General features: G+C 36.8%; 1 protein-coding gene across 3 annotated transcripts in view; it reads left to right on the top strand.

The window, feature by feature from the left end:
* Positions 1 to 1,202: 1,202 nt before the first annotated feature.
* The window catches only part of LOC145672635 (neprilysin-2-like), a 158,082-nt gene continuing 131,652 nt past the window's right edge, over positions 1,203 to 27,632 (top strand). The window contains exons 1-4 of one of the 3 annotated variants that reach the window (XM_081741808.1): positions 1,203 to 1,327; positions 18,229 to 18,394; positions 22,372 to 22,545; positions 23,433 to 23,549. In XM_081741808.1, the coding sequence (XP_081597934.1) occupies positions 1,319 to 1,327; positions 18,229 to 18,394; positions 22,372 to 22,545; positions 23,433 to 23,549 (466 nt within the window). In that variant the 5' untranslated portion in view covers positions 1,203 to 1,318. Of the gene's footprint in view, positions 1,328 to 9,216; positions 9,566 to 18,228; positions 18,395 to 22,371; positions 22,546 to 23,432; positions 23,550 to 27,632 lie in introns of those variants that run through there. The other 2 variants (XM_081741803.1, XM_081741797.1) reach the window with 2 other exon arrangements.

Genomic DNA, 27,632 nt, shown 5'->3' with positions numbered 1-27,632 from the left:
AAGTGGTGCTCATAGAGGGGTAAGAAAGACAACTGCCGCCATTGCTAGACGTATGACATGGCCGAATATGTTTAAAGATATCAGTGAGTTTGTGAGATCTTGTTCTAAATGTCAAAGGGTTCGTGATAGGAACACCTTGCCTCAGGGAAATTATTATACGAGACATGTAAAAGCTCCAAACAACACGTTTTTTATTGATATTGCCGGGAAATGGCCTAGTAGTCAGGGGTATGAATATGTATTAGTTGTAGTGGACGCCTGTAGTAAATTTGTATTCTTAGAACCTTTAAGGAAACTCTCAAGTCAAGCTATTTGTAAGAAATTGATGGATATATTTTTAAGAACTGGATTTGTCTCTAAGGTGGTTCATGATTGCGCGACATATTTCGTATCACAGTACTTTACTCATTTCCTGTACAGCCTAGGGATACAGGACATAAAAACTTCGCCTTATAATCCATCTCCGAACATTTGTGAGAGAACGATACGTAGTTTGAAGGGAATTCTGAAGGCATACATTGATAAGAATCAAAGGAACTGGGCCCAATTACTATCTAAAATTGCTTTCTCTATCAATGTGAGTCTTAATGAAACTACGGGTCTCTCTCCATGTGATATCTACTATGGAAGAACCATGTACAGCCCGCTTGATGTCAAGTGGCTAGTAGATTTGGGAATATTAGACGAAGAAGTCGATAAAGATACGAAATATGAAATCATAAAAAGAAATTTGGAGAACGCCTGGAAAAGATGTGAAAAGACCTACTCTAAGAGGCATTTGCCAGTTAACTTTAAAGTTGGTGACCAAGTCTTAACCAAAAGATTCATGAAGGCATCATTAGAAAAGCATTTCAACCCTAAACTTGCTGAACTTTGGGAGGGTCCTTATTATGTAGTTGGTCAACCAACTATGAATACCTTATGGTTGGAGAAGGTGGACAACCCCCAGGTCAAAATAAAGAGACATGTTCAGCATTGTAAACGGTATATTCTGCCGAGAAAAGCACAACCCGTGAACCAGGTTGGAGACTAAAAGGTTTAGGTGTAAGAAAAAAAAAATAAATAAATTTTTTGTAAGGAAGATCATTTTATCATGTTTATATATATATATTTGTGACATGTTTGTGTGAATTGTTTGTGTCGCTTAATTTTTGTATCCTGCAGGAGCTGTCCGTGGTTTTGGTCCTAATGTCTTTAGTGGTTATGTCCGAAAGAATGAGGGAAGACGATCTTCCAGTATATACCCGAAAATGGATACTCATTTGTACGCGGATCTATCTTACCATTGTAATAAAGCACGTCCTCAAAGTATAGATGGATGGAGACTGTAAGTTGTAAAATTTTTGTTTATAAGCATGCAATGCATGGAATTTGTAATTAGAACTAAGATCAAGATTCTTCTCCTTAAACGCATATACTTTTGATGGATGTAATTAAAAATTTTTGGGCAGACGGATCTATATGTAACGTATATAGCGTTTCCGTCGAAGAAAAAAAAAAAAAGATTTCAGATGGAATTATAATTGTATATTTGGATGTAAAGGTAGGAGTTAGGTAATACGGCTTCTACTCAATAGATGCCCTTCCACTTCACTTATGAGTGCTTGTCACGAGGAGTTCCCTCGAATCTCAAGAGATGGCAGCACTTGTGGCTGTAGCAGCTGGGTGGGTTTGCCCAGCAATTCGGTCACTTGAAGATTGGAAAGGGTAAGGGTTAGATTAAAACTCTTGGAAATTAGTTAAATTCATTTTTCGGTATGATATAACATTGAAATTCCCTTTCGAATATATGGTTTTGGAATTATGTGACAGTTGGCTTGATACTATATGAAAGATTGCTTCAATTAGTGTGTGAACAGAATATTATGAATATTAATGCATGTTAAGAATTTTGTGTGTGTTTTCTTTGGTAAGTAGAGTGCTATTTTTCCACTAACGTGGAGTATTGGGTTTGCTCTTAGTACTGCCCTGGGGAATAAGGTGAGGACGAATTATTTAACCTCTTTTGGCTGTAGAAGGAGATTCGAAATTTATTCGTCCTCGCGTTATTTGTCAGAGCAGTGCATGGGACTCCCAATCCTTGGGTTTGGATCCCATTATAATATATATTGGTTCGGATCGCGCATGCTGGGTTCGGATCCCATTAAGCACATTTATGCCAACTTTAAAAATATTATTGGGAGAATATTTTAGTAGGAATTTTCATGTGGGAACAAACGCGTAATACCCGAGTAGACGTATTACTGTTAATTCCTGACCTAACCAATAAATATTGTGAGTTTTGGGGAAAGAAAAGCAAAATTAAATATTCATGTGTATCCGGATTGTCACTGAGTGCCGGAAGGGTGGTAAACTTCAGTGAATTGAAAGAGTAAATGTATATACGGGTAAAATTGTATCTTTTGAAACTTTTCACGTTGCTTTTGACTAATTAATGTTCAAAGAATTTGATATTTTCGTAACTTTGGATAAATTAAATGTTAATTGTTGAAATTGTCATTTGTTGGGAAGTTTTTGGAGTTATTTCAATATTTAATCGTTTTGCTACGGGGTTTAAAAAATTCTTGTTGTTGTTATACCTATATTCTGTTTATAATAAATTGTTCAAGTTGAATTTTGAGAGTTTACATATATCTCCTAGTCAAAACAGGCTTGATTGCTTCCAGGAAAAGAAAAACATATTATTTTTCAGTGCTTTTACTCTGCTATTGCCAAAACAAGAATCGGGGAATCTAACTCGACTAGTGTGCTTGTGTTTGATTTGTGTGCAGGTAAAGGAAGGAATTGTGTCTGTTAATTGGGCAAGGTTTGACTTTTACCTGTGGACAAGTTGAACGCGGGACCACAGTTGTATGTGTGAGCATGCAACGTTACACTTCACATGATTCTAGATCCTTCTTTCTCCTGTGTTTCTGCGTGTCGGCTCGTAAAACTTTGGATTTCTCACTTTTTTTTCACTCATTTATCGGTTGCATATTGTTTGATTTGGCAACGCTACTATCAATATAAGATGTTCCCTTGTCAGTAAGCTAGCTGAAGTTCCTCCAAAAGTGATTATCTCAGTAAAATGTCAGTTGCTTGAAGAACACTGGCATGCAAAACTTAACGAAAGTAAGTTTCACATACTGTATCACTCCCAAGTGGCATAGATTGGTGAAACGAACCATACACAGAAAATGGTTCATAGGAAACACATAGGAAACAGATACATAGGAAACAACAGAAAGAAACATAATGGGCCTTATGCAGAGTCGTTTGACGAGCGATGAGTGCTATACTAAAGAGTTCGACTAACATGTTTCCTGCAGTTGTCAGGCCTTTACTATGGCGCTAGTCATACGTCAAAACGACTCTGCATAAGGCGGAATAAGATCAAAAATTGTTTCGTGATAGCACTACCATGACAGAAGGAGTAAAATGGTCCCTAAAAGATATTTGTTCATTACGGATAGCGACGTGCTCTGCAACGTGCGGCACATATATTGCTCACAAAGTTGGTAATGAGTTGCTGTCGTATGGAGCTCCATTACTCAACCAGTATTGTTGACAACTGCTGGATGATCCTTGCTGCATAAGATGCCTTCCTATAGCATCTCACAGTGCTCCATGGGATTCAAGTTGAGGGACGGGTAGACCAGTTCATCCACCAAGTATCTCTCGTTCCAAGAGCTCCGTACTTGCGCTAGGGATACGCACGAGACGAGTCGAGACAGGAGTTTCCTAACAAAATTTGAGTCGAGACACAGCTCTTCCAATAGAGAAATATACATTTTTAGAGTCGGGACATCCCTTTTACAGCACATTTCCGAGACGAGACAACCTCAAATCTTGTCTTGTGCGCATCCCTAACTTGCGCTTGTTTGAATCGGTCACGTATTACCGTCCATAAAGATGAAGGACTGACTGCATCTCTGAAAATACATACACTCATGTCCAAATTGATTGTCACATATCTATAACTGTCTTCTTGTAAGAATATAATTTGATAACAATGTTGCAGGGCACTTTTAATACTGGTACTATGTGTATAATCGGGAAATGTATATTTGTGGTAAATTTCATAGGAAAAGAATTATAAATACGAAAATTAGAGTGAGTAAAACAAAATGTTGCTAAATGGACAAGAAAGTTTTATTTTCGTTTTATTGTTCTTATTTACTGCTCTTTTGGCATGAAATTTGCCACATACGTGTCTTTGCCGATTATACACATACTAACATTATAAGAAATACCAGGCGAATTCGTTATCAAATTATATTCCTAGAACAACATATTTATATACATGAGACAATAATTTTGGACATGAGTGTACATGGGGAAGGAGTTGAGTTGATTTTAGTTTAGCGTCCCTTTCAGCAGCGAGGCTATATGAGACGTGGACCTACTGATTAACGTGGAATCCGAACCACATGAGCTCCAGTCGGGAATCGAACCCGGGTCTCCCACGCCAAAGGCGCGTACGCTAACCGCTTAGCCACGGAGGAGCTCCTACATGGGGAAGGAGTGCAGTGTCATAATAATGCCCGATACACCCTCCGGCATCTTTCTATCTCATTTTTGTTGTATCGTTTTATCTTCAACTGCTTGAGATTTATAAAGCACTGGACGTTCTATCTGAAACATCTGGTACATATAAAGGATATTCTGTTTATGCATATTTTGGATAAACTTAGATTAAATAGAATCTAGAAATGAGTGAAAAAGTGCCTGCAAAATTGGAAACAACAGACACTCAAGAGAATGAATTTGACAAGCAGAAATTTGAAGTTGTAGTAAGTGAAATATTTGGACAGATTAAGGAAGCAAGTTAAATCAAATTTGTGTAAATCACTTTTGTTTTCTAAAGATAAAGACAAGATAATGAATAAGTGATACATTCAACGTTTTGCAGTAAACATTAGATCACTCTTGTAATTTCATGAATTACATATGAGCCTTCTTAGAGTACTGTTCCTTTTGCATCGTTACTATGAACCGCCGAGAAATATGGTTATATATACGGTTATATATATATATATAATTATGGCTATAGCTTACAATCACTTTAAATCTTGAAGACTCTAGCCACTAGGGTTGACAACTCTAAAATATCAAATAGTCCTCATAATATTCAAAACCCGCTCATAAACCTCAAAACATATGAAGGATAACAGAAATATATAGTTGAGCCTGACAAAATACTGATCAGCCAGTAAAATACCGATCAGTTGGCAATCCTATTAACCAGAAATAGCTAATAACAATTAGCTAATACTAATACTAATACTAACACTAATACTAATACTACTACTACTAATAATAATAATAATAATAATAATACAAGAGAATATTAGACTTAATTCGAATGTTGTTTGAATCTGTAAAGATTGCACAAAGATATCAAGGTCAGTGACCTGAATCTCTATTTCAATGTTCAATAGCAAATACTTACCAGCACCACGAAAATAAAATAAAAAACTCGAGTGTTTATAAATGCCTATAGTGGTTAACTAATAAAACTTTATAAATTAAGTTACACACTCTCGTTGGATAAGGATAACTTTCACTATTTTTCTTTGCTATTTATGTTTTGTAATAAATAAAATAAAACTCGTTAAAACTTTATTCTTCGTGATACTTCAACAGTCTCTGCTAATGTAATAATGTGTCCTTTGAACTGTTAACACCACCGCCAGCACTTATTTAACGTACAAAGTAGAAAACAGAGTGAAATAATATTATTGACTTGAAAGAGGCCTATTACCCATCTTAAAAAGCTAAGAAAGGTAAAGTAACAACCAATATTGAATAGGTATGTATATAGATGCTTATATGTAAAGGTCTAACAATCGTTTGAAATTAGGAGCGGAAGAATTAACACAGGCTATAGCCCAATAATTTACTCTGAGAACCTTAACCCTTATCCGGGCAAGCTATTTTTGCAATGTAGACTGCAACTGGGGCCTTCCAACTCTATTAGCCTTACCAACTCGATATGTTCATAACTTTAACTTCGACTAAAGATAGAAGAATTCAGAATTTTATGGCATCAAAATATTTATGGTTATTAAGAAATTCGAAGAAAAGTATGAAGCTATTGGGCCTGGGAGGCCCCGGTTGCCCGGATAAGGGTTAAATATTCAAACATTTCTATGCTAGGTCAGTATTAAATGTGTCAAATGCAAACGCCACTAAATTGGTTTTTGTATAAATTGAGATGGAACCATGCGCGCCCAATACGTGGGTACTCCGGGGCTCCAGCACCCACAAGATTTTTAGTATGACGGAAACAAAATCAAATAAGTATTTCTCACTTGCAATTATCAAAAAAACAATAAGCAATTAAGACATTGAGATGGAATTTAAAATTTCTACCCTCTAAAACATAATTGTTTGTTTCAAATGTGTTTGTCCAACGGCAACCAAGCAATATACTCCCCTTCCCCCTCTTTATCTCTGGCCTAATCAAAGGCAGTCTAGGCAATAAACCAGTTGAGAATGCTCCAAGAGCATTCCCAGAACGAAAAGAATGGAAAGATGGAGCGGGAAGGGTAACTGTGATTGTTCCTATATGTAAAAGTAAATCTCTTTACTCGCATCTTCTTCTGTTTCTCGCAAAATATCATCTCTCTATGACTTATAGTTCCCGACATATGGCTCCTTAAATCTTCCGAAATTCTAGCTTTTCTGGTCAATATCTGGGGACCTGTGGCCAGTGGCCACCGGTTACTATTCAGTACCAAAACGTTAACTATCTTCTTAGGTATTGATCAACACCAATATGATCTCTCTATAACTTATAGTTCCCGAGATATGGCTCCTTAAATCTCTGGAAATCGGTCATTTCTTATCCATTATCTCGGGAATGGCGCGAAAACTTCCACCAATTTCTCAGATAGTTTTTGATGCTCTATCGAATGGGCGGCTCAAAATTGAAAAAAAGAAAAAAAACGGAAATAACAGACAGACAGATAGATAGACACACAGACATAGAGAATTCAGCAAAGAAATTTTTAAGTTCATTGAAAATGGAACTATATTGTGAATAGAATCGAGTACAGCCCTTTGTGACAGTGTTCATAAAAAAAATTAACTAAAAGGAAATCAATCAAAAAATATCGAGATTCCACTGAAAACATGTAACACCCCCGCCATTGATATGCACCCACATAAGTCGGCGCCGTTGGATGGAACTTCAACGGCGGGGCAGATATCATCTGATGTATCAGAAAGTACAAGAATTAGGAAGGAAAGCTAGCAAATGTATACGCAGATCTTGGAATCGAAGATCAAAAGATCATGTAGTCACTGACCATCAAAGAATTCTTAGAGTTTGGGAGGAATACATAAAAGATTTGTATGAACAGAAGAACCGCTCCAAAGCTACTGCGATCGAAGCAGAGGAAGAGGTGGATGATGAAGTAAAAAGAGAAGTAGTACAAGCAATCAAGGACATGGAAAGAGGAAGGCCACTAAAGACGACGACATAGTACAAGATTTTCTCAAGGGATTAGGCAACAATGCAATGAAAGTACTGTATTCACTTATTAACAAGATTTACCTGAGTGGAGAAAGGCCATGGGCAGAGTTGCGGAGCATTAGCTCCCCAACTTTTTGACAAAACATAAAAGTGCCACCTATAAGATGGCCACCTACCAAGACCTCCGAGACCGACTAAAAGGTCTGCCCCCCACTGCCCCCTCAGCAGACAATTCCTAGCTCCGCCTATGAGAATGGCCAAGGATTTTGTTGATGTTCAATGCTCTCATTACCCAAGAAAAAAAGAAGCAAAGAAGTGTAACAATCATAGAACCATTAGCCTGTTATTTCCCACACTAGAAAGATAATTGCACGCATACATACTGAACAGGCATCTGGAAAGTAAGCTAGAAGAGATGTTGGAGGAAGATCAATTTGGATTCTGGAAAGGAAAATGCACCAGAGATGTCATTGGGTTGATGCGAATTATCTCACAAGTCAGAACGAGTTCTTGGCGTAAAGGAAGAGTTGTGTTTGTGCTTTATAGACTGGCAAAAAGCTTTCGACAGAGTCAATTGGACGAAACTTCTTAACTAGCAGCCTTAATATTGGACAAAGGAAGAAATCGGTCATGTGGAGTACGTATTGGACTTTATGATTCAGAGACTTGGACATTACAGAAGTTAGAGAAGAAATATTTAGAGAGCTTCGAAATGTGGTGTTGGAGGAAGATGGAGAAGATAAAATGGACAGAGAGAGTAACAAACTAAGATGTTGTAACAAACGAAAATGTTTTAAAACGGATAGGAGAGAAGAGGACGCTTCTGGCCACCATTGTTCGCAGAAAGGCCAATTGGATTAGACACATCTTGCGAAGAAATTGTCTTCTTCATACCACCATAGAAGGAAAGACAGAAGGAAAGCGAGGAATAGGAAGAAGAAGAACAAAATGATCGATGATTTAAAAAAATAGAAGAAAATATTGGGAGTTAAAAGAGGAAGTTGAAAATCGAGAAGCATGAAAGAAACATTCCAAAATTCAAACTGAAAATTAAGAAGAAAAGAAAAAAGAAACAGTCCCAGGACCTGCCAAAAGGCAGAATACTTAATAATAATAATAAGTTACAATTAGAATGTGTCGCTGTTACGAGAAGATAGCAATAGACGATCTTGTAGTTACCATCGTATTTTCTTACATATACAGTAACCATATTCCAATATTATTAAAAAAAAAAATCAGTTATTGTCAACAAACAACATACTTTATAATGCCATTAAAGGAGGCTGCGGTGGCTCAGTGGTAGAGCGTTCACCTTTGGTGCTTGAGGTCCCTAATTCGATTCCAGCTTTCGTCAAGTGACCTTTGTGGTGCACAAACACCGTGTGGGGAGTTTTCTCATTGTTCTCCCGTTTCCTCTCACTTTATACATTCCACCATTAGGATCATTTCTCATTATCACCGTCTTGCTTAGCTTAGTCGGCATAAGCGTGAGACGTAAAACTGAAAGATTTCATATAACGCAATAAAATGTTTGTCATTTTCTGGGTAACTACGCATAAGGATTACATTCATTCACATTATTTTGTTCTGCATAATTACATATATTGTTTGGTATGTAACTTTGGATATATTTCTTTTCCGTTAAACTCCTATAATATACGTAAATTATTTTGGGATTACTAACTGACCATAATTAACAATTATTGAGTTTCTGTACGGGGAGAATTGCTTTAGCTTGTTCCCGAATGGCTCAGAGAGTATTGAAATTAGGTAAAGGATGTTACACTTCCTCTGTGACGTAATAAACCGCAAGCCAGCCTTTTCTTGATAAAAGTAACATCTTTTTCATTGTATCCGTGGAAGGAAGCATTGTATCTGTACAATGTCTTGTAAGTTACGAAGTGGCTAAACATGGCAGAGCAGAGACATTCAAAGCTCATGGGCTACTGCAAGGCAGCAACAACTGAACCATGTCAATCTGATATTAGAACGTCAAGGAAAAACTGCGCTGTGTATCTAGTAGCTATTTTCATTCTATTAGCGTTGTGTATTGTTCTGTTGTTGATGGTTTATTCCTTTAAATCAGGAAAAAGTCAGGATCAAGGGGTGAGTTTCTCTTGTCTTTATTGTTTCTAAACCGTGCACGGTGTATGTTTTTTGTTTAGTGCATTGCTCCTTCTCATGGTGTGTAGAACATATTAGAAGTTTTAATGTAACTCTGAAGGCTAATAATATAGGTTGCGCACGCTAACTTCTATCAGTAAATATTCCTCAAGTCTCTTTTTTTTTTTTCAAAGAAATTTGGGCATCCCTACGGAGAGTCCAGATTCAGACGGAAAGTTGCCCGAAAAATACCACTTGGATGTTTTTGCTAAGCTTCATTAAAATATAGACAATATGTATGAAATTAGTTAATATTTTGGAACTAGAGGCCGCGGTGGCTTAGTGGTAAAGCGTTCACCTCTGGTGCATGGGGTTTCTGGTTCGATCCCAGCTCGTGTCAAGTGAGCTTTATGGTGGACAAACACCGTGTGCGTGGGTTTTCTCGGTGTTCTCCCGTTTCCTCCCACTTGCCGTTTCATTCATTTCTCATTATCACCGTCTCCTTTTGCCTAGACGAGATAAACGTGGGATGTAAAGCTTAAAGATCTTATTTCATTTCAACATTTTCGAACTATACATACGAAATGCGGATTTTTCGGATCATATTAAACATGTGTGTTACGGGTTTACATTCAGGAGAAGAATTTTTTTAAAAATGTGCCCTATTGTATCCATAAAAGCTTTTTTTTTTTTTTCAAGTGAGTACTCCCTGTTGCAACACCCGGATTCCAATACCTGCACAAAATACAAAATGTGCCTCAAAAATATTACGTATCCAAGGTTATACACTTGCTAAGTTTCATTGAAATAACATTAGTAGCTATGAAAATAATAAATGTGTTCACATCATACTCATATGTGATATTTTGGAAAATAACTAAAAAGAAATCACGTAAGATGTTCCTGCTTGTAACTCGAACATTTATTTCTTTGATTTTCGCTGTGACATGTGGCATTATTTAACGAAGGTAGTATGTCTTGAATAACTCAAATATAATTTTATGTTTATTTGTCTTCCCATACTGGAAAACAATTCAGTGGTTTCTGAGCATACACTTTTCAGGAAAATTTAACAAAACACTGCTTGAGCTCAGCGGCATCTTTTATATTTTAAATGACAACTTTTACAGGTTTATTCGATCAAAGTTTGACGATCTTTCATTAGAAGAAGAAAAAATTAGTTATCTTTTCTGTAATTCTGATGCGTTTATAATATGCTAAAACTTGTAGTTATTTGGTCGTAGGACGGAAGCACTCAAACAAGTGACGCTCGTGGTATCAAAAATATACCACGAGCACATAAAATCCATTAAGATGATGTCATATTGTGAGGAACAGTATTTTCACATAATATAATAAACATGACATTTCATAACAAAATCATCATCAATGAATATTAAGACAAAATATTCCATTATCCCGATGCTTAGTCTTTAGTTGTAAATTTCGAATAGAATAAATATTGCACATCAGAGATGAAAATACATTTTATGTAAGGGAGGGGAACACAGTGAAACCAAGAGGCTACGGGTGTTCCGTGCGTTGTGCTCGCTAGGCACAAGTTCTGTCAATCTGTCACTGGAAAAGAAAAAAAATGAAATGAAATCTTCCAGTTTAACGTCCCACAATCATGTCCTTTAGGCTAAGGGAGACGGATAATTAAGGCAAGTGAATAATGATGGAATAATTTGTGGAAAGAGAATGTGGGAGGAAATGGGAATATCCTGAGAAAACCCATGGACACGATGTTGTGCACCACAAACTTAGTTTGCTGGGATCTAACTAGGAACACCACACATCAGAGGTGGCGCTGTACCACTGAACCACTAAATTTCCCTTGTCACTGGAAAAGAAAACATATCTTGGAGGTAAGTTAGCATATTACGTTTTTATGTCTTTCCTTTCACATCGTTGATGGATACTTAAAACAATTAATAAATGAAAATAAAATAAAATAATTGCTATGTGTTCTATTGATATTTACGGTAGTAATTTTCAAGTTAAACAGCAAGGACAACTGTGCAAAAGCATAATTACGAGTAGAGAAGAGAATTTTTAACATGTAGGAATCTGGTACACACACAAGGGCGCCGATCCTGGGAGGCCTCATTGTATTTGTAAATTTACAATATTTGGAATAATTTGAATGTAATTTGTCTTAAAATAATCATATATGCTTTCTGCATCTGAATACCCCCCCCCCCCAAATTTACAGAGAAATCGACGCCCTTGTATACACACCAGCCCAACTATATTCTTGACCAAACATATTTTTAGCTGCACTTAAACATTATGGTGATAGCCTATGGTGCTCATATTTCACGTTCTGACACGATGGTAAAAATTAATCCTAAAGTTTCTCTATGTAGTTATTTAGTAATGTTAGAATCATCAAGTCTAGGAAGCTCAGGTGGGCAAGTCATGTAGCCTAATGAAAGAAAGTAGTTACGCTTTCGAAGTTTTTACTGGAAGTAGAATCGGAAAACAACCATTAGGAAGACATACGCGCAGATGGGAGGACAACAGTAAGGTGGATCTCACAGAAATAGGAATACAAAGCAGAAACTGGATCCATTTGGCTAAGGGCAGAAGTCAATGAAGAGGATTTGTGAACGCGGAATCGAACCTCCGCGTTCCATAGGCTATAGAGTTTGGTAGTTAGTACTTAGAGTTTGGTAGTTAGAAAATGGACTTAGTGGAAAGATTTGTGTTGTCGATATATTGGTCACTCTAAACGAGTATCTTTAATTAAAATACGATTTCTATGCCTTAGATGACGAATTATGTTCACACTGTAACCCCCCCTCTTGCATCGACTTAATGATGTCAATCGGCTCGACTCGAGCCCTGAGCCCTCGGCTAGGCTCGGTTCAACTGAGCCATCGGTTCGAGCCGGCTCGGTTGCGATGAGCCATCGGCTCGGCTCAGGTAAGATATTGACTTGGTTCGGCTCAACTCAGCTGAGCCATCGGTTCGGTTCATCTGAGTCATCGGCCCGAGTCAGCTCGGTTGCGATGAGGCATCGGCTCTATTCGGCTCGGTTCAAGTGAGCCATCGGCTTGGTTCGGCTCAGGTGAGCCATCGGTTTGGTTCGGCTCGGCTCAATTGAGTCATTGGCTCGGTTGGGTGAGCTGTTGGCTTGGCTCGGCTCGGTGGTGACTGAGCCGTAAGCCCAGCCGCTCGAGCCGTTGTGAACGCTATATTGACTTGGAGTACCAACTAAAAAATTATTAACCATTATTAAAAATTATTAAATTATTAAGCATGTTTTTGTCATATATGCTTTTACACCACTACTTGAATAGTACTCCAGATAGAAGCCGAAAATGGGACTAATTTGTCAGTGCATTGCTTTTGCTTATTTGCGCAGTAAATTCCAATCTTTCAGTTTCATTGGCTCAGAAAGATAAGGAAGGCTTAGTAATATGCACGCTCCCAACTTCAAGCACTAGCATTAAAGTTGTCGCTATTTGTTACGTTAATATGTATTCTCAGTATTAAGTACTAGCAGAATACCCGCCTTTTGCACGCGGATAATACGTTTCATTTTGGACATAAAGGGCACCAAAACTGTCACCAATCAACGTAGGGACCCCGAAAACTATGAATTCGATCACTAATATCGGTCATTTTAAACTATTTTTTAGATGTCATCATCCTCGCTTAGGAGTACTAACGGGGACTGAATTTGAATTTAAACGGCATCGGAAGTATCAGTGTTCATCTCAGCTTCCCCGAAAACTATGGATTCGAAACTAATATCGGTCATTTTCGATCATTTTTTATACCTCCCCCTTCCTCACTTGCAAGTTGCGGGGCTGCATTTGGATTTAAACGGCATCGGAAGTCTCACTGTTCATCTCAGCGACCCAGAGGCTATTTTTAATCATTTTTATATATCTCCCCCCTCCCAAGTTACACCTTGAAAGTGAAATGATAAAAATCATCCCAGACCCAAACCTCACGTATGTTGAAAATTTGATCGAGATCGATCGGGTGGTTCAATGGTTATTAAGTCACGAACATAATCACTTTCATTTTTATATTATATAGATTGTTGTAAATGTTGAGAACCTCTGCCCTACAATTGAGGGGCTTAGTGGAAAAGGGGCGTATCCCACATTTGAATGTTTTCGAGAAACAGAAGGTTTTGCGTTGTAACTGACAAAAGTTTTACTATGGAAGAAAGGTACATAAATATAATAATATATATTAGAAGGTCTGATATGTTTCAGAAAAAATCATCATGCATCTTACTTCTTATCTTTAAGAAGAAATAAACATAAGATATGCACATGAACATGGTTGCCAAACCAATACGAGCTTTCTATATTAATGAATCAAAATGAAAGTTCCAATATGCGAATATTCATGTAACATACAGAATAACACAACAAGTTAGAATATGTTCGTCTCTGTCAATAATGTTCACGTACTCCACTCAGTAAAAAAAATCACAGATGTTCGTATTGCCACTCAAATAACATAGTTTCGAGAACAAAAATATTTTCTTCGTACGGCAGCACTCTAATATGCTAGAACCGTATACACTGTAAACACAACATTGCAGACGAGTATAATACACATTATATTGCACAATAAACCATTACCCAGGGCACAGTACTCTGAAGAGACACTTCACTTCATACAATCACTCGATATCGCAACTGTCAATATCATCTACCCCTGCGTGGTTCGCGTTGTCATTGTACCATTTTAGAGATCTATAATATTAGTGGTGGATGGGTGAAATGTAGTTTAACTTGCTCATTAGATTACCATACTTAGGTTTCTGATAGGTCTTCCTTCCGGATACTTGGATACCAAAACCATATCTTGCAGAGAGTCCGGTTGTCCTCTTTCTGGCTGCAAACTTAGAGTAGTCCAAGGCTCACATGTCGAGTATGTGTATTTTACCTGGACTAGTTGGCTGCCTTTCAGAAATTTCATACTAGTTGCTGTTCTCATATTAAAGACTTTTCCATCTTCTGTTTTCTTGCGAAATGTCAGAACAGATCGCAACGCTGATACTACCTTCATGTCTTCTGTTGTCATTTCGATGACTTGAAATGGTTTCGTTTTGCGTGCTGTCTTTATCAGACTGGCCCATTGAGCGAAGGTGTACACAGATTGTGTTTTCCTCTTCGCTCTCTTAATAATACCGAAATCAGCTTCCCAGGGGAGAAATGTGTGGCCATGAACCAAAAATCAATGTTCTATTGTCTGGAGATTGGTGACGTCTAACGAATACAGCCAGAGTCCCATAATGACAGAATTTTTATTTTGCCCGACGTACGAATCACCATACACTATTAAATTACGTCTGTTGGGAATATCCTCTGGTAGGTGCATCATCACCCGAAGAATACAGCTTCCAACTTCATCACTACCACGAGAGGCGACAGATTTCGGCCAGACACACATAACTGCAGAATCATCATGACAGAAATGGAACCCAAAACAATATGTCCACAACTGCCGCAAATAGAAACCAGTTTCCGTGCTTATCATAGGTGTTGGAAGTGCTTGTTCCAGATCCATAGCAACAACTATAGTGCTGCTGTTAATGTATTTGAATTCCTGTTTTCCATTTCTCAAAGATTGGTAGGCTGCTTCGGCTTTACGAATGTGTATATGATATTCAGATGGTCTAGGTTCTACGTGTATCATCGAATCACAAGTTTTACATATGTCGGTGCTTGGCATTTTAAATGCGATGTTAAATTCATTATTGAACACATATCGATATGTATGTAATTTCACTGGACCGATTTCTCTTTCTTCACATTGTTCTACATACAAATCGTACATTTGTTGCACAGAATGCTATATATGAAATTCAGGGCTGAATTTGCAGCTCTGCTGTAGTGAGAGCGTGGAAACGACCTAATATGATTCCTGACAATATCTAGTTTTTCTTCCGAAATAGCATGGGGTCGGTTGTGATGTTTACCTCGACGGTTCTCTTTGGGAGAATGCAACGGTTTGGTAGGCATATCATTCGTATGTGTTCTCTATTCACCACAGGCGGTACGCAGTCTACGTTTAGTGATACCATGGGCATTGCAGAATGCTTGCTTGCATACATTAACTTCCATTCCTCCGAAGAGGATAATGAAAAGTATTGGCGCACCTGACATGTATAAGGGGATCAGCGAATTTAAGAAAGGCTATCAACCTCGTGCTTATATATTAAAGAAATCTGACGGAACAGTTCTCACCGATACGGATAGCCTCTTAAATAGATGGAAAGATTTCTTTGACGATTTGCTGAACACGCAGCCAAAAACTAATGTGCGTGGAGAAAAGGGGATACACACCGCAGAACCGTATATTCCAGAACCCAATCGAATAGAAGTGGAAGCCGCTATAAAGAAATTGAAGAAACATAAATCTCCGGGTGTAGATGAAATTCCGGCTGAGTTAATTTTAGCTGGAGGCGAAAAATTGTGGAACAAGATACACAAACTCATTCTCCTTATCTGGAACAAGGAAGAATTGCCACAAGAGTGGAAAGAATCAATCATTGTTCCAATTCACAAGAAAGGCGACAAAACTGACTGTAATAATTATCGAGGCATTTCTCTTCTGTCAACATCCTATAAAATACTTTCAAATATTCTGTTAGCAAGATTGACCCCATACGCAGATGAAATTATTTTAGATTATCAGTGCGGATTTAGACGAAATCGATCAACTATCGACCAAATATTTACCATTCGCCAAATACTCGAAAAGAAGTGGGAATACAATACCCCGGTACATCAACTATTTATTGATGTTAGAAAGGCTTACGACTCGGTTAGGAGAGAGACATTATACAACGTTCTTACAGAACTTGGAATACCGAGAAAGCTAATTAAATTAATTAAAATATGTTTAAGTGAATCCCAAAGTAAAGTCCGGGTAGGAAAATTTTTGTCCACGAGCTTCCACGTCGAAAATGGCCTGAAACAAGGAGATGCGTTGTCGCCATTATTATTTAACTTTGTGCTGGAATACGCCATAAGGAAAATCAAAGATAGCAACCAGGGCCTAGAGTTGAACGGCATTCACCAGGTTATGGCATATGCTGATGATGTAAATTTAATAGGGGATGATAGGAGAACAGTAGAAACAAATGCAGAGATCTTATTAAACGCTTGCAGGGACATGGGTTTAGAAGTAAATGCAGAGAAAACTAAATACATGGAAGTGCGTCGGGACCGTAATACGGCAAATTGTGGAGGCGTTAAAATATTAAATAATGCTTTTGATAAAGTGGATACTTTCAAATATTTAGGATCAATATTAACAGACGAAAATCATATTCACGAAGAAATTAAATGTCGACTAAAAGCAGGGAATTCGTGTTACTATTCGGTTCAAGATCTCTTGTCGTCGCGAATTCTGTCGAGGAATTTGAAGCTTAAAATATATAAAACGATAATCATGCCTGTTGTTCTGTATGGTTGTGAAACATGGTCGCTTACTCTGAGGGAAGAACATAGACTGAAAGTATTTGAGAACAGGATCCTGAGAAGAATATTCGGACCCAAGAGGAACGAGAATGGGGAATTGCGGAAACTTCATAACGAGGAACTACATAGTTTATACGGTTTACCCAACATTGTTAGGGTCGTCAAGTCTAGGAGGCTTAGGTGGGCAGGTCAGGTAGCTAGAATGGAAGAAAGTAGAAACGCTTTCAAAGTCTTGACTGGTAGACCCATAGGAAAACGACCATTAGGAAAACCTAGGCGCAGATGGGAGGACAATATTAAGATGGATCTCGCAGAGATAGGAATACAAAGTAGAAACTGGATGCAATTAGCTAAGGATAGAAGTCAGTGGAGAGCTTTTGTGAACGCGGCACTGAACCTCCGGGTTCCATAGGCCATAGAGTTAGTTAGTTAGTTAGTTAGTTATTGACGCACCTGAAGACATTTACATTTTTCCTGTCTTTAATGTACACACGTTAACATTCTGACCTCCTGATTAGCCCAAATAGATAGGCATTTTTCGTGTTAAAATCTTTCATGTTGTAAAACGAAATGAAAATATTATCTTTGGTTTCAGAATCGATATCCTTCATATATCTACACCACTCAGTTTTACAACACCTCACATCACTTCGCATATTATCTGGTACTTCCTTACCTGTGTGTCCGACGTAACTCTTTCCTGCGTTCCTCTTACGCTTACGTTCATTATTCTTCCATTTGTCTTCGTTTCGTTGTCTTTCGTGATTTAACAGGCGAATTTCCCAGACTGGAATTAATTTCAACGTCCTGCACAGCAGCCATTATTACTGTCAACAGCAACATGTATCAGCGGTCACACTTGGCTGATTTCTAGACACAATCAATGACAGATAGTGTTATATCAGCACAAATTCACAATATAGCTGGAAACGGGATACGTCATTTTTCCACTCAAGAGTTGCAGCTGAAAGGGGATACGTCATTTTTCCACTAACATTTTTGACACAAATATTTCCTCATTTTCGTCCTACGCTTATGGGATCCACAGTATACGGAGCCGAGTCATAACACTTCTTCTCAATATACCGGATAGTTCCATGTATTCAAATATGTATATATCTCGATTTTCCAAATTTTGTGGGATACGCCCCTTTTCCACTAAGCCCCTCAATTTATAGGAAGAATAAATATACTATCTTGTTACAGAGTGCACATAATGAATTGCAGCTAAAACAGAGAAAGAATTCTAATGGTACTGATGATGACGTAGAGAATAAAAATGCTACAGAACCCAGTGCACGTAATTCCAGAAGAATTCGAAATGTAAAAAGGAAACATTACAATTCCAAGACATCGAGATCTCCGTATAAAGGTAAGCATCTTTCGTGGTGAAATTATACTAATGTTTTGAAGACAAAACATAAAAAAAAAAAAAAAAAAAAAAAAAAAAAAAACACTCTAATACAAAGTTTTCACTAGAACACACTAACAGAAAGAATTATAGTCTACTATCGTTATTTTATAAATTATATGTTATGTATGCCTCTCCTTCTTCTTTGACACCACCTTTTGCCATGTTCATATTGGATTGGCATTTCCGTTTTTATATATTTTTTTTTATTCTACTCTCTTCTATCCTGAATATTTTCTTATTTTCTATCCTCTGTCTCCCTCAGAACATCCCTATCATGCCCTCCAATCTCATCCTGGGTTTTACCCTTTTTCTTCTCCCTGTTAGGGAGCTCTGTGGCTCAGAGTGCTTACCAATGGTGTGTAGGATTAGTGGTTTGACCCCCAACCAAGTAAGTTTGTGATGTACAACATTGTGTCCGTGGGTTTCCTCAGGTACTCTCGTTTCCTCCTACATTCTCATTCCAGCAATCTTTCTATCATCATTCACTTGCCGCAATCATCGTCTCTCTCAGCCGAACGGTCATATTGCGGGACGTTAAACTGAAAGGTTTCATTTAATTTAATTTCATCGCCACAATTTCACTTATCTTGTACTTCTGCGAAACAGACCTCTGGCGTGAGAACAGTGTTGCCACTACACTTTATCCAACCTGCATAATGTTCTATAATTTTCAATGAAAATTATGTCTTCCATAAAATCTCATGGGTTGAACATTCGCACTAAAACCTGCTTGTGAGCTGCCCTGGGAGGAAACGAGTGAACACCGTGAAAACCCACGGACAAAATGTTGTCGTGCATAAATGCACATAGCATAGGTTCGAATCAAAAGTGATGTACGCTGCATAAGTAATCGAACCCAACTTCATGTTTTTCTAGGGAATGCAAATTTCGTATTTCTTTTTGGAAAAGGGCAAACTTCATATTTCTTCACTTCATTTTTATATAGTATTTTAAGCGTGTAATAATAATAACTTAAAAAATGTTGAAAAATAAGACATAATAAATCGATAAATTTCGTCGAATTGAACGAAATAACATACTTAATAGTAAATCTCCACTCGTAGTTTTGAATAAAATCGACAAAAAGGCATGTTTATTTCTTACAAAAACAAGGCAATCATATAAGGTCTCACATGGTAATGACATTAGATAGATGATAGTATACACAGAAATGTAGCAACGAAAGAGAGGGAAGGGGCGTGGAATCGTTGCCCCGAAACGGAATTAATCTGTTATATACAGGGTGTGGCACGTAAAACCGGCCCGTAAAGTGAACACATAAAATGAAATGTAATGTATTGAATATGATTAACTACAACACATAAATGAAATGTAATGTATTGAATATGAATATGAATATGAATATGTATTGAATATATTACGACGGGCCGGTTTTACGTGCCGCACCCTGTATTTATAAAACTTGTTTAGTACTTGCAGCAAATGAAAAAAGTTATAATAAACTGTTAAAAAAAACATTTGTTAAAAATAAAAAAGAAACCTAGTACATTAAAATAATAATTAAAACAATTACAACTAATCATTCATTTTGTTACTCTTATTTGTCTGACTGGATGCACAATTTCGAATTCATTATTACTACTTATCATCCACAAGCCTTCGGGTTGTCTGCAAGTTGGCTGCACACTAGCGATATCTCTTGGCGTCAGGAAAGAGGCAGCGCACATAGTGACAACTATTAATCTGACTGTAAACTCTTAGGAGTTAGTGTGACAGACAGACAGGATCCACAAACGCCCCTTGTGCCACCAGTGACCCACTTTATTTTTCACTACGTTACACGGGCTATATCATTCATTTAGCCAAACCACCGTTGTTCCACTTCAGGCACACTACCCGTTCTCTTGTTGTACGAATTTCGTTCAGTTTTCTTCTCAGGTTTTCGATGTAACATGGTATTGTTCAAGGCAGTTGCTAACGAATAAAACTGGTCTTGGGCGTTTGTGGGTTAAGAAAATGAAAATAATTTTCCTAGATGTTTATGCAGCCATAACACTTTTTTCAATACGTCACAGATCAATACGTTTTTGCTTTATAATAAAGACACTATTGTGTAACAGTGTCTGTGTTTGATGCTATTTTTTCTTCGAGTTTGAAAAATAAAAACATTTATACCCATATAAACACAATCAAAGAAATTGATTTCCATAAATAGTTTTGGTTTCCTTATTGGTATTTTCTACAACCTGTGATTTTAACTTCACCCACTGTTATTAGCTATATTCCAAAAAGGTAGCATACTAAGAATACAGTGTATGTATGTGTGATGAGTTATTAATGCTTTTTCGTATTCTGGAAAAGAAAAGATTTTCTGGATTACTTTTCGTATGTAAAAAACCTGCCCCCTGAAAAAACCCTGTTTCCCTCCTAGAACAACTTCCTGGCTACACGGTAAGTGTACATAAAGGCTAATGACATATAATGACCTAAAACTATCATTAAATTCAATTTATAAATATCAGCCTATTAATGTTTTCAGAAGAGGTGTACGTATTTCTTAACTACCATTACTACTGCTGCTACTACTACTACTAATAATAATAATAATAATAACATAAAGGCAATCAAGAAAGTTTTGTCGCTTTTTGTGGAGGTCTGTGTTCCATTGACCCTAACACCGTGAGCTGAATGCAAATGGAGATAAGGCGAAGGTCAGTTGTTTGTGTGGGTATAGTCAACATACTACTTGGCTGTAGCAGCTCAGTTACACCGTGACCTTGCGTAAGGACAGAGGGAACATGAGATCTCTACAGAACGTCATAAGGGCAGTGTATGCTGTACGACTTCCAACTGGGGTCAAACGCCGCTTTAGCCAGGACTTTGATGACGTGTCATGACTACGCGGAAGTGCAACGATGGTTTAACAAGTTTAAGGACGGTGACGAAACACTCGAAGAGGCACCAAGTGCCGCAAGACCAACACATGTACAAAATGAAGATCTTCAGGCAGCAATTGAGGCGAACAGTGGCCAGACATGTGAGGAACTGGGACTACGATTCAGTGTGAGTGGAGAAACCATTCGGCAGCACCTCTATCAATTTGGGAAGCACTACAAGTTGGGTCGATAAGTCCCACATAATTTGACTCCGGGACAGATGGCAACGCGAGCAGACACCTGTGTTTCTTTGCTGTCTCATCCGAGGAAGCAGCCATTTCTATACAGGGTGTTGGCATGTGATGAGAAATGGGTTCTGTACGAAACTCCACGGCGCCGTCATCATTGGTTGGCATCTCATGAACCGACTCCAAAACAGCCGAAACCAGCACTGCACCAGAAGAAGGTCCTCCTGTATGTTTGGTTTACTACTCGCGGCATCGTGCATTGGGAACTGCTACAAGCTGGTTAGAGCATCAATGCAACTTTGTACTGCCAGCAGTTGACCCGTCAACAAAATAAACTCAAAACTCTGGAGCCAGCACTTCTGAATCGCAAAGAGGTCCTCCTATTACAGGACAACGCTAAGCTCCACGAGGCTAGGATGACTCGGGACACCATTCTACGCCTTGGATGGGAAACACTATTGAATCCACCATACTCCCCAGACATTGCAGCGTTCCATTATTACCTGTCTCATTCCTTGGACAATCACCTTAGAGGACACCAGTTCAAATCCCTAGCAGAGGTGCAAAATGCACTCAATACTTTCTTCGCTTTTAGGCCCCACCAAGTTCTATCGCGATGGAATCCATGGCTTTCCAGGACGTTGGCAAAAGGTTGTCGATACTGATGGTGACTATTTTTGATCTTCCAGGTACGTCTTAAGTGACATATCGATGTTCGAAGGTGGTGGGTGAAAAAGCGACAGAATTTTCTTGGTTAGCTTTATACTACTACTACTACTACTACTACTAATAATAATAATAATAATAATAATAATAATAATATAGTAATAATAATATGAATATATTTCAGACAAAATGTGTAATACCAGTGTTTGCAAAGAACTGGCAAGCCGAATGTTGAGCTTGATGGACCACTCTGTTAATCCATGTGATGACTTTTATGAGTTCGCTTGTGGAGGACTTAGGGAGCAAATGACCATTCTGGAAGATGATCCATCAACGGATATTTGGAATAAACTTTCAGGTACGATACATGTATGATTACGCTCGCAGTTATGTACGAAGATACTTTTAAATTCTACAACATTGTTAACGTTTGACGAACAAAAAGTCTTAAGATGAGGCATATTCCAATCGATAAATCATATTGATCTGAACAGAATGATAAAGTCATCACGTGTAAATTATTATGCGTAGTTTCTGACAAAACGAAGAAAAAACATTGTTTAAATAAAAATTCATGCTATAAGAGTACTATGCCTCTTATTCAGGTGATAGTTCTAACACTCTCATGGTATGTCTATAGCCACGGTCTCCTTAGAAACCATAGTAAGTACATTAACCGTGTGGTGGATAAGACTGTCACTTCACGAAGAGAGACTTCCCAGATGAAGGGTCTATAGGATAAAGATGTTTTGAGGCAGTGTTAGAGTTTTGGCGACCGTGACAGGACTGTTTAAGATTAAGGTTTTATGTAAAATTAAAAGCTTTAAGTACAGAAACTCTGAAACAAAATTAGAGAAAAGGGGCAGTGTATGAGAAAGATTTTTCAATCACTGTAACGATAAGTTACATAGTAATAGTGAAACATACACTCGTTAAGGTTTTCATTATGACACTAGCAAAATAGTAGTACACACTAGGGTTAATGAAGTATAACCTAATATTATCATTTACTTTCAAATTTTAATTTCTGTTTAACTAAAATATTGTCCAAAGATAGGGCATATTTCAGTTGATAGATCACATCGAGCTGGATGTAATAACATACTTGAGGGTGAATTCCTAAGCGTAGTTTTCGGGCCATGGCTGCATACTTAAAACTTGGTTGCAAATTTTCGATCATGATTTTTTTCTCCACTGTATCCATAACTGAAGAACTAATTTGTTTCTTGTTTATTTATTTATTAGATGCTCTGAAGAAGATAAACGGAAAAAGCAACGAACCATTTAGAAAATTTAAGTCCTACTATCAAAGCTGTTTGAATTATGAATCAACAATATCTCTAGAAGATAGGAAAAAGAAAGGTATGGTAAATATAAATTAAAACTTTTTTTAAAAAAAAAAAATACAAATAAAGTCAACAGTCTTAGAATATAAAGAATAATATTCATATTTATAACTTAACATAATAGCGTTTGCAAGTTCTTTTGGTGCCATATTTCTTCACAAAGCTAATAATAATTAGAGATGCAAAAAAGCCGGCTTTTTTGAATCGATGGTTTTTTGCACATACAAAGCCGTTTTTTTTTGGGAAAAAACGAGAATTTTGGAAATTTTGGCTTTTTTCATTTTCATGATTTTTTTGTTTAAATAGCTTTCTTATAGTATACTCTAAAGTTAAATAAGATTCCATGATCTGAATGCCATATTTCGCTATGGAATTCACCATCATGATGGATGGAGCACATGGTTTATGAATTAAACATAAAGTACGTAGTATTTGAGGGCAATTTTAGAAGCTATTTAACTTTATTTTAACTTCTGAATTATCGACATTTTTCTTCTCTAGATCATTTCTTTTTAGTCATTCGTGTTTCACATCTTAGAGCTTAGTATTCTATCTTCTAGCACATAATTAAACTTATGTTTTTTAATATATCCATCAGACCGTACGTTTTTCAATATATCTGTCAGAGCATACTTCCACATTTCCGTTATACTGTAGCAATAATTTAATAGTAATCTTCCGGACACAACCTTGAATACCGTTTGATAGAAATAATCAGTATCTGATTTAGAAAAATATTTGGGAGTTTTTTTAAATAATGTTTGGTTTTTCTAAAAATTTCTAACTTTTATTTAAGATGAGTTTAAGTTTATGAGTACAGGCATAACAAATATTTCGTTTCGTTTGTATATTCAACTATAATCTTCCAGATACAACCTTGTAGACCATTTTATACTGATAATCAGTGGCGGATGTAGAAAAGTATTTTGGGAGGGTTTCTTATTAATGCTTAGTTTTTCTAAAATTCCTAATTTTTTATTTGAGGACAGCTTGAAGTTTATGAGTAAAGGCAAAACAAATATTTAGTTTGTTTTAGAAATTCCGTAATTTCGGAGTAGAGGCTTCAATCCGAAGGACATCCCCACCCTAACCCTCTTCGAAAATCCATCACTGCTGGTAATTAATAATAACAAAGATTTAAAAAACGATTAGAAAGTAAGTCGGCCAGGACTCACAGTGCACGCACTATCTCTACATTCACAGATGGAATTAAGAAAAACTTTTGTCAAAATGGTCGAATGCGGGATTGAATCCCGGACTTCACGATAGAAGCGCGAAAGATAACCACTCACTCATGTTTGTTGTGCATTTGTGCTTAACTTAAATGTATTCTCTCTCTCTCTCTCTTTCTCTATGGCCACAAAAGCTCTCCATTGACTTCTGTCCTTATCCAATTCAATCGAGTTTCTATTCTGTATTCCTATTTCTGCTAGGGCCTAGATTTTTCTAATGGACGTTTCCCGATTGGGTTTCCAGTTAAAACTTTGAAAGCGTTCCTACTTTCTTCTATTCTGGCTACATGACCTGCTCACCTGAGCCTTCTAGACTTGATGACTCTAACTATGTTTGGTAAACCGTATAAATTATGTAGTTACTCCTTATGAAGTTTCCGCCATTCCCCATTCCCGTTCCTCTTGGGTCCAAATATTCGTCTCAGAATTTTATTCTCAAATAATTACAGTCTGCGTTCTTCCTTCAGCGTAAGCGACCATGTTTCACAACCATAAAGCATAACAGGAATGATTATCATTTTATATATTTTAAGACTTAAATTCCTTGACAATTCGCGACGACAAAATATTTTGAACTGAATAATAACAAGAATTTCCTGATTTTAGTTGACATTTAATTTCTTTGTGGGTATGATTTTGATCTGGTAATACTGATCCAAGATATTTGAAAGTATCCATTGTGTCAAAAGTATTAATTGACATTTTAACGCATTCATAATTTGCCGTAACTTCCTTGTATGTAGATTTCTCTGCATTTACTCATGTCCCTGCAAGCGTTTAACAAGGCCTCTGCATTTCTTTCGATCGTTCTATCAGATTTACATCATCAGCATACACCATAACCTGGTGAATACCATTCAACTCTAGGCCCTGGTTCCTATCTTTGATTTTTCTTATAGCGTACTCCGGAACAAAACATAATAATAAGGACGATAACGCATATCCTTGTTTCAGGCCAATCTCTACGTGGAAGCTCGCATTTTTGTACTCGGACTTTACTCTGGAATTCATTTAAACACTTAATAAATCTAGCTCTTTCGGTATTCCAAATTCTGTAAGAATGTTGTACAATGTTTTCCTCCTTACCGAGTTGAAAGCCTTTCTAAAATCAATAAACAGTTAATGTACTGGGTAATATATGCCCATTTCTTTTCGAGTATTTGTCAAATGGTAAATATCTGGTCGATTTCGACTAAATTCACACTGATAATCTCCAATAATTTCATCTGCGTATGGGGTCAATCTTATTAATAGAATGTTAAGAGAAATACCTCGATAATTATTACAATCAATTTTGTCGTTTTTCTTGTGAATTGGAACAGAGATTGATTCTTCCACTCTTTTTAAATGTATTCCATATTTTTTTCTTTTTTGTAAAAAAAAAAAAAAATCGTAGGGGAAGGCGTTGTACCTGTGAACACTTTTAGAGTCTTTGAAATTTTGGTGCTAATATTCAGCACTTTTTCCCCAATTTTTGTCGTACATTTGAAGTGTCATCTCTTTGCTATCAGATAGGATGATTTTTAAACGTGTTACATAATTACAATAGCTTTTATAAGATAAAATAAGAACAAATCCGTTTTCTTCACAGGTACATTATGGTCATGTACCATTGAACAGACCCTCTTGTACCTTCGAACAGTGATAATTATAATGTTTCTCCGGCAATAATATAAAAAGAAACACAAATATTAACAGTTATGAATTGCAATAAAAGGTTTAGCTATAAAAAGCTCCCCAAAATAAAAATTTTATCAATTAAATTAAAAATTGAAGAGAAGTTCTAACAAAAACTTGTAAACAATGAAGTTGAGCATATACAAGTCTTAACATTATGTTATATAATAAGCGAATATATAGAAACTACTTAAAATTATAATTAATAACTTTATATCCTAACCTAACCTATATAAAATATATAAATTGTTTTAACTACTTACATTGTATAGCTGTAAACACTATTATTTATCGTTCAAAGGTACACGATGCATTAATGTTCATAGGTACAAGAGGGTCATCATTACGAAAAAAGTTCTCCACTAGCTTAAATATTGAACAGAAGTTAAAACTAAAATATTACTCTATTCACCAATGATTCTACCCCAAGTTTGGACAAATAAATATCACAAGTTGCGAAAACCGAAGAGCATAAAACTCAAAAGGTAACTACAAAAAAATCTTCGTTTTGGGGGTGAAAAATTAAAAGGAACATTACTCGACATAACACTCAGTAAACAACATCCAAACGCGTTTGTAGTGCTTTTTTCATTTAATCTTTCAAATGAATTTTAATCATTGCACCTAGATAGCTCTGAATTCGAGAAAAGCACAGGTGTTCAAAGGTACAACGCCTTCCCCTATGTTGAATTTTCTTGTTAAAAATTTACAAACCTTCAGCATTGGATAAACCGTGATGGTGGTTATATATTCTACAGCCTAGGAAACCATACGCTCAGATGAACCGTCTATTACGTATATGATCCATGAACAGAAAATTCGATACTTTCCCGATTCTGAACAAGCTTAAGGAGCAGCCAGTGCATTACAGAATTTGGAGCTTTACCGATTTTGCAGATCCGAAGTACCTGATAGGTGGTAACAGATTATTACGTATGTGATCAATCAGTGAAAAATTTGTTCGAAATATTCATACAATGTATATGAAAGTTAAAACTTAACTGAAAAATTTCAAGAATGTACAGAACCACCCGAAACGAAGCTCTTAATGTGCAGATTTGTCTCATGTTTTTCTTTATTTTGCTTCAAAAAGAGGGTGTGTGATGTTTTGAAGTAAAACTACTACATACAATTTTGCTAGTTATTTGTGTATCATTTTTTTAGTACTTATTGTATATACGAGGTTAATA

Source organism: Thermobia domestica, chromosome 2 (genome assembly GCF_964235325.1).
Source record: "Thermobia domestica chromosome 2, izTheDome1.hap1.1, whole genome shotgun sequence".
NCBI classification, from domain to species: domain Eukaryota; kingdom Metazoa; phylum Arthropoda; class Insecta; order Zygentoma; family Lepismatidae; genus Thermobia; species Thermobia domestica.
Note: the sequence above shows the minus strand (reverse complement) of the source record. Positions and strands in the feature narration are given on the sequence as shown.